This window comes from Hesperophylax consimilis, chromosome 1, assembly GCF_061612785.1.
Source record: "Hesperophylax consimilis isolate HC1 chromosome 1, BYU_Hcon_1.0, whole genome shotgun sequence".
Classification (NCBI taxonomy): Eukaryota; Metazoa; Arthropoda; class Insecta; order Trichoptera; family Limnephilidae; genus Hesperophylax; species Hesperophylax consimilis.
In genome coordinates this window covers 8,114,996-8,132,658 of record NC_142836.1, presented here as the reverse complement: position 1 = coordinate 8,132,658, position 17,663 = coordinate 8,114,996, and the positions used below count along the sequence as shown (strand labels likewise).

General features: G+C 32.1%; 1 protein-coding gene across 4 annotated transcripts; it reads right to left on the bottom strand.

Annotated features, from left to right (window-relative positions):
* Positions 1-860: 860 nt before the first annotated feature.
* LOC149426214 (uncharacterized) lies at positions 861-15,925 on the bottom strand. 4 transcript variants are annotated; one of them, XM_089643292.1, is made up of 9 exons: positions 15,735-15,925; positions 14,420-15,356; positions 12,994-13,056; positions 12,505-12,645; positions 11,432-11,573; positions 7,487-7,570; positions 5,756-5,888; positions 5,213-5,630; positions 861-4,417 (listed from the first exon to the last, which is right to left on the bottom strand). In XM_089643292.1, the coding sequence occupies exons 2-9, from the start codon at positions 15,354-15,356 to the stop codon at positions 3,717-3,719; spliced, it is 2,619 nt and encodes an 872-aa protein (XP_089499418.1). In that variant the 5' UTR covers positions 15,735-15,925; the 3' UTR covers positions 861-3,716. The 4 variants fall into 4 exon arrangements, with proteins under 4 accessions (XP_089499418.1, XP_089499486.1, XP_089499622.1 ...); XM_089643360.1 differs by having other exon boundaries at positions 5,228-5,630; XM_089643496.1 differs by lacking the exon at positions 7,487-7,570 and having other exon boundaries at positions 15,735-15,924.
* Positions 15,926-17,663: the final 1,738 nt, after the last annotated feature.

Sequence of the window (17,663 nt, the reverse complement as noted above, 5' to 3'; positions counted from 1 at the left end):
TGGTTTGTGATACAAAGGAAAGTGCCCCTTAATAACGCCTGCTCGCGTCAAGGCAAGAAAAACATCCCAGTTTTCAACTAGTTTACCGGCTACGCTAGGTTTGTGTAACATGGTTTGTGATACAAATCAATGTATCAGGGATACCAACATAACAGTGACGTACCTAATGGCAGCTGATTGCCGCCGCATCGATTCGCGAAGTGAATTTTGGTTAACGCAATTGAAAATTTAAATTCATAATTTTCCGCCGCCCGAAATGCAAAAAGTTTTCTTTTATAGTAATTAAGGCGAATATAAAGTTTTTTTCTAAAAAATATTCGTAATAAGCGTGTCAGGCCCTATCCAAAAATTACCAATTTAAATAACACATGTATGGCAATAGATATGTTGAATAGCAATACATACTGATATTATTAAATAGGGCCATAGCAACTAAAACAATAATAGACAATTGCGCCATTGTAAAACCTGTATGTGATAGCTTCGTGAATGTACTAATGTAATCACTTTTGTATCACCGTAAATTTGGACCATCATTGAAAAAAACGCATTCTACCAGTGAAAAACATTGCCACCCGTAATGCTGAGCAACGGCCGAGGAATGATTTAAAACTGTACCGTTACAGATATGTGTAATTAATTACCTTTAATAGGCTTCCAATTTGCTCCCTGCCAAAAGAATTACTAGCTTTGAAGTAGTATTGATAGCGAATCTGACCTGGGTATGATATATTAAGCATTCTCCAAATTTTATTATTTCAGAGTTACAACAAATCTGATAGTTCGTAGGATAGGCATAATGTCCACCATTATATTACGGGAGAGAGGAAGTAGGTGTAACAAATTATTTAAATAATGAAACCAAATTTTATTTCATTCATTTAGAATTTTATTTCTTGATATAATTTCAACATTTTCCTTAAATCATTGCGTTAAAAATAGATCACTAAATAAAATGTGTATGACCTTAAACTACGGAATACATAAACTCAGTACTATCCCCTGCATTACTTTTACTTTAACATTATGGTACATAAATAAATGCAATTATACTTATCTGTTTCACTGATCTACTTTAAACAATTCATTTAATATGTATTATGTTCACTGTAAATACTGGTAATTTAAACAGAAGGTTTTGAATAATTTATATTTCGTAAACTATTACTTTAAAAATTGGAGTTATTTTTTTTTTACTATACTCCTTCTGTAGAGCAACTCTGTGAAGGAATTTATTTATTTATTATAAAATTCATAGTGATTATAATTGTAAGTGTCTGTGAGACTTCTGTTTAAAAAAAAAACAAATTTTTGAAAAATATACTTCTGACATACGTATGTATTTAAAAATATATATTTTGGTTCATTATTGCCTTGCGTTATGTCACATCAAATTTACAAAATCTGTTTAACAGATTGTACAGAACACAAATTTATTTCATGAATAAGCAACAGATTTCCTGCAAAAAAAAACTTGTTTTAAAAATATGTTCAATTTCACAGGCATATTTTGGTATTGACAAAACAAGACTATTAAAATGCACGGAACATATAATATCCTGAAAATGTAAACATTGGTTTTGCTGTGTATCATTTTCTACGAAATAACATTTTTAACATTATTTTTGATGATAAGTTTATTCTTTAATCTATTCCAATATTATTATGTACATAGTTGCAGAACAATATTTTATAATGAGTGAATAAATCTTAGTGTTTATTTTTACTATGTATGTATAGTTTTAGATCTACATACAAGAATGTAAGAATATTTGACAAATTATACATTACGATAGGTGTATATTATAGCTGAAGCGCTTCAAAATGGATTCTCCAATCTTGTCCTAGAAATATTGTAAAACGCTCATCCAATACTTATAATAACAATGGAAATATCCTCACTTTCAATAGAAAAAGCAAATGATACTCTCTTTTAGGGCACTTTAGTGTTAAATAGCATACTCAAAGAACATAAGTCATAACAGGGGTTGTTCATCATTCATACTTCCATAAAAATACAGCAATTGCTGTAGTTGGGTTGGCAACACTCTAATTAATCATAATAATATATAATAACTATTATTCATTAAACAAATAATGTTTAAACTTAATTTTTTTAAATGATCAACATGACACAAACAATTATTAAAATATTCAGTCGACTGTACTACAAAATAAAAATGGATTTTTAAATAAAATGCACAATGTTTTGAAATGGTTATAAATATTGTGAAATATGAAAATAAATATGTGATTTAAAAAACAGCAAACATTCAGAGATTCCATATTAATGAACAGATGGAGATAAAATTATGATTAAATAAAATATATACATATATGTATATGGTTTACCATTGTTTAAAAGGAACTGTAAATAGTAAAATTGGCAATATTTCTGTAACTGATGGGCATAGACTGTTGCTTGGAGCGGATGACGTCAGGTTACAGATCCAAATACATATGAACGAGCAGTCCACCATGTTGCATAAGCTGCCTTAGCTGGAATCTTATTATTTAGAGATTCTAGCGTATTACTTATTGGAATCTCGCTCGGGAATATTCTACTATGAAAGCTGAACCAAGAATTTGTTTTATATAGAAAATGTATATTTTTCCACAGCCTTTCCACGCTTCTGCAGTTATTAAATCCATTCATTTCCTTGGAATATTCCCACCTAATTAAGTACAGTATTCAACCGTGATTATACTTGACAGAATATTTATAAAGCTTAACTTAATAAATAGTTTGAATACATTAATGTGTCATAAACAAATTTTAAAAAGAATTTTTCCAAATACAAATAAAACTTAACTGTTAACCGTCTTAAAAAAATTTGTTTTTGGTGGAAATTAGTACGAGAACATACACAAATAATAATAAAACATTCAAAATACTTTTGTTTGTAATTCGTATACACAAAATATTGTTTAAAATACTGATATTGCAATGCAGTAATTGTCTTGTAATTCTTTTATGTAACTAAAATAATCTTGTGCAAAATTTATTCCCCATCGCTGTTATAAAACTGCATTGACATTAAAAAGATTAATAAGCCTCACTTTATCAAAAAGAAGAATCGTCAATCTGTGAAAATGTAGCAGAGATTGGCAGACATCAAACTATTAGCCAAAACGACTTCCCAATTAAGCACAATGTATAATTAATAAGATTAATAGATACACTGATAAAATTGTAATAATTTTTTTAAATCAATTTAATTCTCCTCATAAAGTCACAAAGAAATAGATACATTGAAACTGTATATAGGCAATTTTGTTAAATAATATTAAATGGCAGTTAATAATCTTCTGCATTCATATAAAATATTGTACATAATATTATTATAAATAATAATAATTAGTGAAAAAAATAATATTTATAAAATTGACACATAAAACTTAGAGGGTAGCTAAAAATGTACTGTAATTGTAATAACAAATTTGATGGCATACAGTAATCTAATTTAGATAAAATCCTACATTTAATGTTAGACAATGCCATTGCGAATTGCGGACGTCAGGAGGTAAATGAATTAGATTACAAAGCCTCTTCTTTTTAAAAAGAAAAACAACTAAGCTAATAGTTTGTTTACTTAGAACTAAACGACATTCGAAGGCTACAGAAGATATGGTCATTCTGCACAGACTATGCTGGAACCAAATTGCACTATTTTATCTTTGATGATCCAAAGAACCTCAGCCCTTGTGGTAGCCACTCATTTGTGTTGGGAAACGGGTTGAATAGTGCAGTCGCCAATAGTGGTTACCACTTTGGAACTTCCTTCCGATGTATCCCTGATCTTCACAATCTGGCAATCTCCCACCATCATCACCTTCTGATTGGGTTTACCATCCTCATTCTCAGTCACTTCTCTGACAGTCATCACTTGGTTATTCCTTTCACAATTATTCAGGGAGGGCGTATCAACAGCTTTACATTTTGATTCCAGATTGATAATTTTAGTGTTTGTGTTCATCTCTTGAATTTTGGTTATGGTTTCCGGCAGGGTGGCAACATTTTGAGAAATCTTTTCATCTTTTTTCAAGTTCAACGCTTCGGTCGAGTTGGCTGTGTTTTTTTCAATGGAAGACTCGTTAAAGGCGGCGGCTTGTTTCATTTTTTGGGCTAGAAGGTTCTGAACAGCAGCAGCGACATGTTTATCTTGTAACGGCGGCTGGCTTTTCATATTTTCCAAATTCTGTAGTCCCGGTGGCAATAGTGGAATTCCTTGACTGGACAGAGCATTACTCAGAGCATTGGCCGCTAGTAGGGGATTGATTTGCATCATGTTCTGGTAAGCCTGTTGAGTGGATTGGTTGAAGTGAGTGGAGATGATGTCGGTCAAGTAGCTGAAGTCTCCGTAGGGCAGGTTGGAGGATGTGTAGTTCTCTATCGGTCGCGAGTGGTCCATGGGGTCTAGAAACAATGGAGAAGCTTGTTTGATGTCCACACTCAAATATATTCTGTTCCATAAGACAATATATTTAATTATTAACTCACACTAAAAGTAAAAACTAATCATATTTTTGGTTAATATACAGATACAAGGGATATGGTTAATGGGCACATTTTATTTTAAAAACACTTTGAATCAGTTAAAAAATAATTCATTTTAAGAGTTATTTTGATAAAATTGTTCACTTGGCGGCCATTGTTATTGATGTGGAAGTTTTTTTCTTCTCTTATTTTACCCAAATTAGGTTAAATAAGAGAAGAAAAAAAACTCAAAATTTTGAACCTAAAGTAGGTTCTTAGTTTGGATTTAATTAAAAAATAATAAAAAACTAGCCAAAAAAAAAACAATTTCAATATTATTATGAAAAAACATGGCACGAAAAAAGGGTAAAATTGTTCATATTTAGAACAAAATAGCTTAAAAAAATGCATTGTTTGCCATTTCCGGTTACTGAAATAGTTGTAATTGTTATCTAACTGATAAAAACTGTTTTTAAAATAAAATGTGCGCATTTACAGTGTCCCTTGTATCTGAATATTTACCCTATTTTCATAGGAAAAGCAACCACTTGGCAATACAATATTTTAAATGAAAAAAAACAAAAAGGTAGTACTAACCACTATTTTATAATAATATTATAATGTCCCTGTGGCCTCTAGCTTTTGCTTCTAACTAAGATTCCTCCCAACATAATATTTAAACTACAAAAAATACTTAATTTCATACTAAGGAATAATTTTATTGTAAGTACATACAGATAGAATCCTCACCCATTTTGATAATCTTGGGCGGGCGTCCTCTCCTCTTCTTGATGATGGGCAGTTCGATGGACGGCAGCGGCTTCTTCCTCGGCCTTCCGCGCCCCCGCTTCATGGGGTAGCCTCCGTCGGAATAGTTGAGCCGCTCCTTGCTAGCATGTGGTGGTGCAGGAGCCTCCACCATGGACTGGTTGGCCTCGGATTTTAGGGACAAGGTGGTCTCTCGGCTGGGACCATCTGTTGCCGTGCGAGGGGCCAGCATGACCTCCCCACTGGGAGTGAACATGAGGTGGTGCCGCTCGCTGTGGCCGATCCCCACCATGCCGGGGACCATTGTCTGGGAACTTTCTTGTTCCTGTTTAGTTTCCGCCTCTTCTATAGCCGCTGATGCATTTCCAGGCAATACATATTCGTCCTGAAAGTAATTTCAATTAGAGACTTCAAATGTGATATTATTTATAATGCAATATGTCCAAGTAATGCTGGTTGTTTGGAGGTAAGGACGAAAGGTGGTCAGTGAAAATAATATTCAGATGTTACCTTCTCACAAATACGCATGTGCAGTTTGAGTTTATCCCCGCGTGCAAAACACCGTCCGCATGCTTCACAGCGATACGGCCGCTCCCCGGTGTGAGTTCTGCGATGTCTCGCCAGATGGGATGAGCGGTTAAAGCTGGATAAAGAAACATATGATAAAATCAGTCATACAATGAAGCTAAGATTAATAGTTAAGAGGATAATATTCAGAAATTAATTAGGTGAATTTGCAGATATTCAAGTTCAGCAGCTCTTAGAAAGCGCTATATAAGCAAGATTTTTCTCTAATAAATAATTGAATTTCAACTTCATTACACGGAAACATTTAACATACAAATTGAACTTTCAAAACATCAAGGTCAAATAATATATCTATTTTGCATTTCAAATACCTACCAAAAACATTTAAATTACTAAACTAAAATTACTTTCTATATATAACATAATTCAAATATGTTTTTTATAAGAATGGTTTTGAATAGAGAAAAAAAAAAGCACTGTAATCAAACAATAGAAACGTTTCCACATAATAAACATGCTACATCACGGAAGTCATTTAATATTAAATAATTATACATAACTTGGTATGTACAGAAATATAATCAAATAAATGCTGCAGAAAATATTAAAGTAAATCTAATGTTACGTTTGTACCTAATTGTTATTTTAAATACTGAACAATATGCATATTACTTTTATGAAACTAACAAACATATACATAAAGAAGCATATGTAAGTAAGTGCAGTGTGCTTAATGCAAACAAATTATTTTTGTAACTTAAAAGTAGTAGAGTTATTATTTATAATGTATTATTGAATGATTTTAAAATCACTTAAAGTCCCACTGTCACAGTCCTCCCCATGCAAATTACAACCCTTCATTGTTTTTGTATAAAATAAATATAGCATTGAAGGACACATACATGTTGACATACAAAAAACCCAAAAAATGTGAAAATACAGTAAGTAATCAAAAACACCAAATGTATATCTTTACAAAACCTTGTTTCTAGCTCCAACATTTGAAGGAAATTTTGTTAAACTTTAGATTAAATATTGCATCCTCTTATTAATGAAATACTATTAACCAAATGGAAAAAACGCGGCTCTAAGGCTTAAAAAATAAATTACAATTACTAGTATTGACCAAATCTTTCATGAAGGATAAGTATATTTTGTTCATTATATTAGATTTGTATTCCCAAATGTGAATATTTATAGATTTACAGTAGCTAAATTTATTAGGGCCATCAAATTGTGTAATATAATAGAAGTAAATTTTTTTTTTTAAAGTTCAGCTATTTTTTTTAGTTTTTCAAGATTGCTATCCACCGGTTTAAAAAAAATAATTTTTTTGTTTAAATTTACAAAAAAAAATTTCCATAATCTTTATAAATTAGAACTTACTTAGAATTACTTAAAAATTTTCCCATCAAAATTTAGGAATTAAAAAACTTTTTGGCTATAAAAATAACAACAAAAAACTTCACAACATGTCCGTGGATTCTATGTAGTAAATGGTTCTATTTAAATTGAGCTCAAATAAGAAAGCATTCTCTATTGTAAAATGGCACGGTGAATCAACACAGTGAATGAGCACGGGCTGGCTGGAGGCACGAGAAACAATGCTTTAGTGACGTGAACTGTGGTAAAGTATAAAAGCACATCCATACTTGCGGTACGTTTGTTTGTTTGGGTACAGTTTAACCTAGGGTAGAGGTAGAGGGTATGCACCTGTAGGGGCAGGAATTGCACTTGAAGGGTCGATCCCCGCTGTGGGTCCTTCGGTGGCGGACCATGTGGTCACTCCGACTATAGCTGTGGACCAACACAACAACCGAAACAGCCCATTATCCACCTGCTACACTTCTGCACACGACACACACACCAACCCACCGCCTCACATCACACGACACAAACACGAGATACGACCGGCCGTCGACAGAACTTTACACACTACTTCTAATGCTAAGTACTAAATTATATACCAACAAAACGAATTGAAGGAATTTGCGGTTTGCCATAGTTGAAAAATATGATTAATGGTTTATTGATTGTGAAGTAAATATATGATGAAATTATAATAATACAATTCTAGGATGGGAGGACTTGAGTATACATCCTTTATGAGCAGTAGTCCAAAAAGTTAACATTTCAGGAGAAAAGTTTTATCAATGTGTTTTTATCAATTTATTTTCGCTGCCAATGGCGAAGTTACACTTGACTAAATAAATTAATGTAGAAATGAAATGAAATTTTTTCCAATTCTTGGAAATATTTCTATTCCAATAACACAATCACAGCAAATTTCCAAATTGTGAACTGCTGCCATTATTTTGTCTTTCACAGAAAGTGACTTCCGCGGAATAATATACTAGGTAAGTTCTCCCATCATAGAACTTAATTTCAACTTAAAAGAAATGAAATCGTCCATAGATTAAGTGGTAAAATTCCTAAATAATAAATGGTAGATCTTGTCAATGCAAACATTGGTAGAATACAAATTAAAATTAAGAATAATAACACGAGATTAACCAATGTTTTTCATTTAATTATATTATTATTGGAGAAAATAAATGTTTTCATGTATAAAGGAATTATTAAGAAGATAACAAAAATTGCAATTTCAGTATTTAAATACATTTGTTTAGTTTTCAAATAGACACGGTAATAAAAATATGTGTGTGTATGTTACAGAGAACTCTGTTTATTCAAGCAATACATTAAAGGCACCTGTTATTGTGGGTCTGATAATGCGAAATTAAACATAATTATTTTTCAAAGCAGTAAACAGAATAGAGCTGACTACTACTAGATCTAATGTGTCATTAGTCAACATCTTCTACAATCTACTGCAAAGGGATTATAACAATGGGATTAATAATAATATATTTTTTAATGAAAAAGAGAGGATTAAAGTAGTGATCCAATGGTTACCATTTTAATAAAAAAACATTATAAAATTTTGTCAAAGTTATAACTCGTGATGTTAATTTCATCCATGAACTGAACACTTACGTTGTTGTTGTTGTTGAACGGTACGGGTTGTTTCGTAAAATTTTAGCAATTCATCAAATTTCTGTAAAGGTTCCATTCAAGTTCTGTTATTATTTCAGTTTTGTTAAACAACTGGCCAATTATGATACAATAACAGAACATGAATAGAACCTTCACAGAACTAGAAAATCAACTTTGAAATTTGATAAATTGTTCAAATTTAGCGAAACAACCCATCCTAAGGACGGGTTGTTTCGGAGAATTTGAACAATTCTCCAAATTTCAAAGTTTATTTTCAAGTTCTGTGAAAGATTTTTCAACTTCTGTTATTATTCCAGTTCTGCCAAGCAGGTAGCCTATCATTATAGGCTATCTGCTATAAATTATATAATAACAGAACTTGAATGGGACTTTCGCAGAACCCGAAAAAGGACGTTGAAATTTGAAAAATTGTTCAATCTCCAAAACAACCCGTCCTAAGTGTTCAGTTCATGGATGAACATTTTTTGAAACAACCCATCCTTACTGTCAATTTGTCAGAAGGAATTTTATAAGATTTTCAACACCATTTATCGATTCAGCTGTCTGAAATTTAATCCAAGAATCGTGATGGTAAGAATCGTTGAATCACTACTTTAACAACAAGAAATTATTTTAAATGATAAAATTAAATAAGAAATCAATCGGTCTAAACTCGAGTTTCGTTAGAGAGAGAGATTTTTTAAAAGATAGTTATTAATTTAAGAAAGGTTGTAAAAACATTGTCATCCATTGAAACTTTCAGTCTAGGCTTAACACAACCTATGCAGAGAACTCAAAATTAACTTTGAAGTAGCCTTTGGCAGCATGCTTTCCCACAGGTATCATCAATTAAAAGTCAACAAGTTACAGATAATTCCACACTAAGAAATTTGGTAAATTAAAGAAATATCAGTTTTGTACACTCTTAACCTTTTCACTGCCTTCCGGCATAATATGACGGGAAGAATGACGGACTCTTTCTTAACCCATCGGCATACTAATTTTTATTTGTGACATCTGTGCATACTTGAGAAGGATTATTACTGTGCAGTATTGCACCCCATATTTCCCCAAATTAAACTTTTCTTATGCTTTTATATAGATTATAATTTTATAGTGAATCTAAGTATGTGGGAAAAATTTTTGTCGCCCCAATGGAGCGGGCAATATGCCCATGCGAAAAAAGTGCAGTCCCCCAATCTTGGCGGCAGGTATGCCGATGGATTAATATCATATTATATTTTTTAAAAGACTAGAGTTGTAGGGTACATCTCAGGGTGTTATTAAATGTGTGCTAGGGGTTTACTGAACAGGGACAATAATATAAGGCTCATTAGTCTGTCAACCAACGAAGCTCCTTTACAAAAAGCCAGGTACATATAGATAACAAAAATGAACTGAAAGAAGCAGGTCAATTGCACAAATGTAGCGAGTGCTTGCCTAAAAATCAAGATTACAGGAGGAGAAGCGCTTATGTCTCCTGAATGTCGAAATTGAACTGAGTTACGTAATGTTGTACTGCATTACTAGAATTATCTTCTCAAAATGTTGTCATAAAATCGAACCACGTCAAACTTATACAGTGAAATCTCTATCTGTCATTGAGTGTGGGAAAACAATTTTTTAAAATTTTTCTTTATTCAGTGAAAAGATTACAGTTATTAGGAATGTTTAGACCACCAAGCTAGTCACGTGCCTGCTTTGTGGTGGTTAATATGGGAAAAGGGAAAAATGCTACATTCATACAAATGCCTGGTGAGTAAAAATGATCAATCGAGCAGGATATTTAGTACAAAAACTGTGAGTTTTAAACAATGAATGCGGCAAAACAATACGTAGAGGAACGATCGATGCAATCTATTTTTGTATGAAATTTATTCGGGACTGGAAGAAATCAATGACAAATGCGGAAAAACGATTATTTGGGAAACGATCGATCGAGAATTCACTGTAATTAAATTTGAAAGAGGCAAAAATAAGTTATACCTTTATTTACAAGGAAAAGTATCAATTTTCAATTAACAGGAAGAAACATGTCACATGAATTATTTTGTAAATCCCATTAACTAAAAAACAGATGTTTATAATTTTTTTTTTCGATTTTTTTTTTTGAGAGACAGTAGTAACCCCTTCCTTTTTCTCCCTGTTCCCTTCAAATACATTAGATTTTCACTCTAATTCTGCACAGTCCAACTTCAATCCATATAGTATATCATTAATGTAAGTTCAATACGCGTAAGAGCCGACAATTTTAATTTTATTTTTTTTTCAGTTGAACAGCACAAGCGGCATTGGGTGCCCTCAAATTTTGAAACTGGCCAATAGACTGCTTGTACTCGGTTAAAGTCAATACCGCATATGAACCATTCCCCGTACATAAGCTAACAAGAGTGCAATCCTTAGATAGGTTTTTGCCCCTCCTGAACATTTTTACAAACGGTTCTTCCGTGATATTGGACTTACACCAACAATATATTATCTATTATGTTCTTTTCAAAATTTGAGAACACTTTCAAATCCCAAGCTCATTTAAAATTATTATAATATAATTTATTTTTTTAAATCACATTATTATATTAACTACATATTTATTGATTTTGAATGCACATGCCATTATAGCAAAAATATATTAGTCAAATAATTAATTGATTGATTGTATACCTGAGGTCACACAGGTCACACTTGAAAACCTTCTCTGACTTGATGTTGGGGTCTTGTTTCGAATCACTACTGTCGTAATCATCATCATGGCCAACACTCTCAAAAGCAGTTTCCACCAAGAGATTATTTTCATCGGACGTATCTGCACATAAAAAAGATTTCATCGGTAAATAATGCGAGACATTTTTAGATAATTAACTAACAATTAACTAACAATCAACTAACACAACTCTCTCATGGCAGACTTAATGCTTCATTCACATTTATTAATATTATAGACATTGTTGTGAAATTAAATTCAACTGAATTTACCATTTTTTCAAAGGATGCAAATACTTGGAGGTGTGACATTAAATGAAGAAAAACACATTGTAATACATTTTTCTTGAGTACCCCTTCGAGATCGAGCACAAATTCGTATACCCCTTGTAGCCAAAATGTACTACTAATTGGGAACCACTGGATTAAACAATTTAGAAGCCCTCGAAATCAAGAAAGCCGTTAATAATACTCCAGAGTAATTAATCAAATAAATTTAACCGGTAGTCTTATATTTAATTTGTTGCGTAACCCGTGATGAAACTGTTTCCTCCACCCCTTACCCCTCTTATAATAAGTTGTCTCCCTCTTTTCTTTTTGAATCTCTTTTATGTATTATTATTCTGTCATTGTATTATTTTCATATATATACATACATACATACGTGTCTGCATTTAATTATAGTTAGTTCATATACAAGCCCTGACGAAGCTTGAGATAAGAGAAACCCGGTTGGCTGTATTGTATGTATTGATCCATTTAAAGTGGTGTATTATAAAGTGTGTTTTTCATTTATATGAATTAAGAAAAATGCCAGAACATGCAGACAAGCTGCCATGTGGCAGCTTTGCATGACTACTTATTTTGGTTTTGTTAAAACTTTTGTAATATCAATGTTTCGTTATAAAAATAATCCATATTTTCAATAAGACTGTTGACATAGGTACCTAACCTTTTTTTTTTAAACCAGCCCATTATTTGTATTTTTAGTCTATAACTTAGCAGGCACTATTACACAATGTTTTAATATTTACCGAGGGCAGAAGAATCATCATTATCGTCCAACATGGGTCCTAGATCGTCATGAGATTCACGCAAATTTTCCAGATCAACACATTTCAATATTCCGGTTGCGTACGGTTGGTTGATTTCTTGATGCACAGGGGTTGGTGTTGCTAGAAAGAAAAAAATGGTATCATTCTGTCAACAAGAACTTCTCAAATAAACATTAAGTGAACAATGTAAAAAAATGAGCTAAAATTGAGACGAAAATTCCGTTCTACACACAAGACAGCCAAGCATTGAAAACAGTCACAATACAACACAGAGAAATTCCGACATTTGGAATAAATAAAGAACGATCATTAGAAAACATCAAAGTTTTTTGAAAAAACTATGGAAAGGTACATAAAATGTTCTTATTTTGAATCGGTTTTACGATGGTTGATTATTTGTACAGTTCCAAATGTCAGATTTATCTTTTTATTTTTTTACTTTTCAGCTAAACTAACCGACCCACTCACCATCAGCTTTTGAGTCGGTTAGAGCGGAAGCAGTTGCTGTGCTGACCCTGGCTTGAGGCTTTCCTAAAGGACAGAATATTCAAATATACTTTTTTTGTAAATAATATAGCCATATTCGAAAAAGAATTAAGGTACCTACATAAACTCATAATTTCCACAATTTTTTAAATTCAGGTGATACCTACTAACTATAAAAGCCGTTTTTTTAAACAAACTTGAGTTGCTACATACATTATTTACAGTCTAAAGGTGAAAGTAGGTGTGTAGTGTGTAGTCAATTCAACTACATGCAAAGGTTTTATAATAATATGCTATTACTATTGTCTTTATCATATTTTGCATAATAAAAATTGTGTAATCAATGATTTGCAATATAATATAATAAAATTAAATTCGTTATGCTGTTTAACCATAAAAACTCAAGGCATAATATTATGCAAACATTGAATAATATAATAAAATATTGTCGGAATAACCTTGGACCCCCCCTATTGTTATTATCTTGATAACTTTTAATGGGTACTTAGTAATGTGGTTACTAATGCGGGTACCTAAACAAAAATACATTAATAATGGGTGTTTATAAGAAAAAAATAATATTACAATATGGTTTAATATTACTATTATTATTTATGTGACTATCTAGAAAGTTAAAGCATTAATGCAGATAAGTAATTCCTAATCTAAGTTAGGAACAATAATTATATTATATTATTAGGTTTTCCATTTTAATGCACACTACGAAAATTAAAGAATTCCGGAAGACTTATCATATTCATTTTAAATAATAAGAAACAAGCAAGAAGCGGGTAGGTGCCTAAGATTACTTATTTTTTAATTATTTATTTAGACCTGTCCCTATTTACTAAAAAAACCTTTGAAAACTTAAAAATCGAAACAGTATGTGTTTTTAGCTATTTGACATTAAATAGATAATAATAGCATGTTCTAATATTGGATACATATAATATTATAAAATCAAGTGTTTACATATTATCAATAGAAAATTTGCAGCTTAAATATTCAATATTATTTACCTAAATTAAAGATATGTTTAAATTATGAATTATTCAACATGAACTATGAACCCACAAAATAAAACTACTGTACTGGTTACCAATATTCTCATACAAAATGGATGAAGACAAAATCAAATAAAAAAGATAATTTTAAGCATTAAAAAAATTGGTTTTATTTTTAGTTTGGGAGGAAAAAGATAAGAGACTAGGTATAAGTACTTAGATTAGTGAGTAAACATTAAACTGTTATCTCCTGGGGTATTATGCCATGGTTAAGCGATGTCCTGATCTCAAAAAGCCAATCAGAAAAAGAAAAATGTAGCTGTTTTTCAATGGAACTTTAGATACACTGTAGACATTGTGATTGGAAACTGTACAAGTAGAAGTAAGGTAGTAACATTTCTTACCTGTCCTAACTTTGGATATCATCGGAGTGTAATCATTTTGCATTCCGACGGAGACTCGTTTCTTCCCTTTAAACCTCGTGTCCCGACCATGCAGCGGGGCTTCTTCTTCTTCCACTTCTTCCCGTTCCAACTTCATAGTCACTACCTCGATTTCATCTTCCGTTTGGATACACGTCGAGGTCTTTTTATTCTTCTTTTCTTCTAATTCCTTTGCAGCAGCGGCGAGGATGTTTTTAACAGCGGTGGTCGTAGTGGCGGGCATCGGTTCATCTCCTTTCCTCTTGCGTTTAGTAGCTGACCCTTCTGCCAACTGCGCCGGTGCATTGCTCGGAGTGTACGGAGTATTGCGACACATGGCCTGCTGGTACATGTGTATCTGTCGCAGCCGCTCCAGGTTTGTCTGATAAGGGTTGACAGTTCGCGGAGTAGAATCATAAGGAGAACTGCAAGTTGGATTGGCAGCTTCGAAATTTGGCGTAAAGGTGTTGGTTTCTTGAACCGGTGCCGGAGTTACAGGAAATGCCGGATACTCATTTAGGTTCACATTCAACAAGCTCGAAGCATCTTTCCTCACTTCATAGGCCAACCCTCTGATTTCCAATTCAGATGCTGTATGCATCAATGATTGCAAATCTAGTTCTTGAACGTCTACGGATCCTTTGTACATAAATTCAACAAGCAAGTTGATCTCAGCATAGGGGATCCCTTTAAGAATGATGACAGGATGCTTGCAAGGGTTCTCCTTGAAGATCTGCTCGAAGTAGGGACTACAGGCTGACAGCACCAGCTTGTGAGCCTGTATGGATCCATCTCGACAAGATAGTGTGACATCAGCGAGGGCTGATGAGGAGTATATCGTCGTAAATAACTGACTGAGGTTCTGTAAGTGGTTATTCCACTTCAGGTGAAATGTTTTATCACTCGTCGCGGACTGCATCTGTTAAAAACAATAAAAAAAACTAATTTGAAGATACATGCCAAAACATAACCTGTCCAGAATATTCTATCCATTGTCAGAGAAATGTCAACAAAGACAAAAACATGTCGGCAAAAATTAATATAATATTTTATATTACGATGACAATGATGATATAATTTAAAAATCACAAGTAATCCACTTGGGAGAGGGAGCCGCCACAATATTAATTGATACTTTTATTTTTAGAACGTATGCTGTAAAAAACGCGTACCTATACAAATGTATTACCTACGCTTCGCGACGGCATTTCGGAGTGTTAATTATTTTTAAGAATAATAATTTCGGCAAGATTGAACAAATATTCATGTAAACACTTAATAAAATAAGATAACTCACCTTTAAAATTTATATAATATTGTATTTGTCGCGCGGAAATTGTATTTTTAACGTCATTAATGATTTAAAACAATAATAAAATTACACGAAAGAGCCAGACGCAAAATAAGTCGAGTCGAGTGGGTACTGGGTACGCCACTTCCCCGCCACACCCCTCGCGGCTCGTACAATCAATATTACAGTGGCCCCCCACCATCACCGGCTCGCGAACTTTAATGCATTTCCAACTAACTACATAACTAATATTATATCTTATTTTATTATTTTCTCTTCTTACAATTCAGACTACTAATTATTTATTATTTTTAACATGTCAGAATTAGACGCAGATGCATTTTAAAATTCGTACAGCGTTAAAATGGCAAGTATTTTCGTTTCAAAAGAGCATACTTATAAACAACATTTTATGAACGCATACATTGTAGTCGCATGTATGTAGTACGTAGTAGCGCGCATAGATATTATACCACCACTGGTAGTGAATACACGGACGAATACCTATATAACATTATTATTATGTATACCTACAGGAATAATTATAGACGAGAGCCGTGTGCTGCTTTTGTATGTGGGGAAATATTACGTATATCGATGTGGGCATGTTTAGTTTAATTATTTTCTACTGAATTTATGTAAAACGCAAAGTCACAGGCGCGGCTTTTTGCGACTCATAAAGAAATTGAACACGGAAGACATTTTATGAAAATAATCAACACTAATATTATTTTTATTGATCCATTCTAGCAAATGATAAATTATTATTATTAACATGAATTATGTTTAAATTATAAAAAAAAATGAATGACCTATTTTTTATAGTTATCCCAAGTAAATATTAATCACGTTTCAGGTGAATTAAGGTATTTATATATTATACACAGTTGTATTATTATTCAGAATTTCTATCTATACCTATCTACTTCGTTCAGTAAAAAGCTAAATTGTGTTATTATATATTAATTGTTATTATAATTCTACATGTTGTATTAATTTAAAACTGACGAATTAAAATCTAATAGAGATAAAAACATGTAAGAGGCTTTTCTCAAATAATTTTGGTAAAATAGCTCAATACCTATTACTCAATAGATATCTGGACAAGTAAATAGATATCTGGAAAAGTAACTGAATTTAGAAAAGTGAAATTTCTTCCAGGAATATAATAATTGAAATCTGATGAATTTTATACTAGCTCACAACAGCTCGAAGACTTGCACTGCAAGCAGATTCAATTACGAAAGTTCAACTAATCTTATAATAATATTATGGCAATTGTACTGATTGATAAATTTTTTTGAACATCATAAAGGTTATTGAATAAATAGAACGCACAAAAAAATATATTAACAATAATAATACTTGAATTTGAAGGAATAATCTTGATATTACAGAAGTAAATGTAGTGTTTGGATAAACATATTAAATAATTAGTTCCAGTAATCAATTTAATCATATTGAAGCGTTAATAATAGTTTGAAAGAAGATTCTGTCGATTTTCATCAAATCATTGAGTTATTTCAAATTTCCCGCTTGAATGATGATTTTTTTTAGTATGGCAATTTCTTGTGCCTCGATTGGCGGCACTTTGATAAAGGCGAATTTGGAAACTATGATCTGAATATTTTTAATAATTACGTAAATTGGTTGAAGTTTTTCACAGTTGGATTTGTATATTACTATGTACAATAATTGCTTTGTTCAGAAATAAAGCTAAATTATTTCGGTAAATTTGCCGAATTCCGCTGCACGCAGGCTTAAAAAAATAACACTTGATTTCAACATGAAAACTCCAGTCCTCAAAAACACCAGTATATATTTGTATTGCTGTAGTTAGTTTTTGTTAAAATAATGTTAATTTTTTATCCTCAAATCTGTGAAGTGTATGTATGACGTCACAAGGAGCATGTATTTTATTTCAACAAGCGCTGT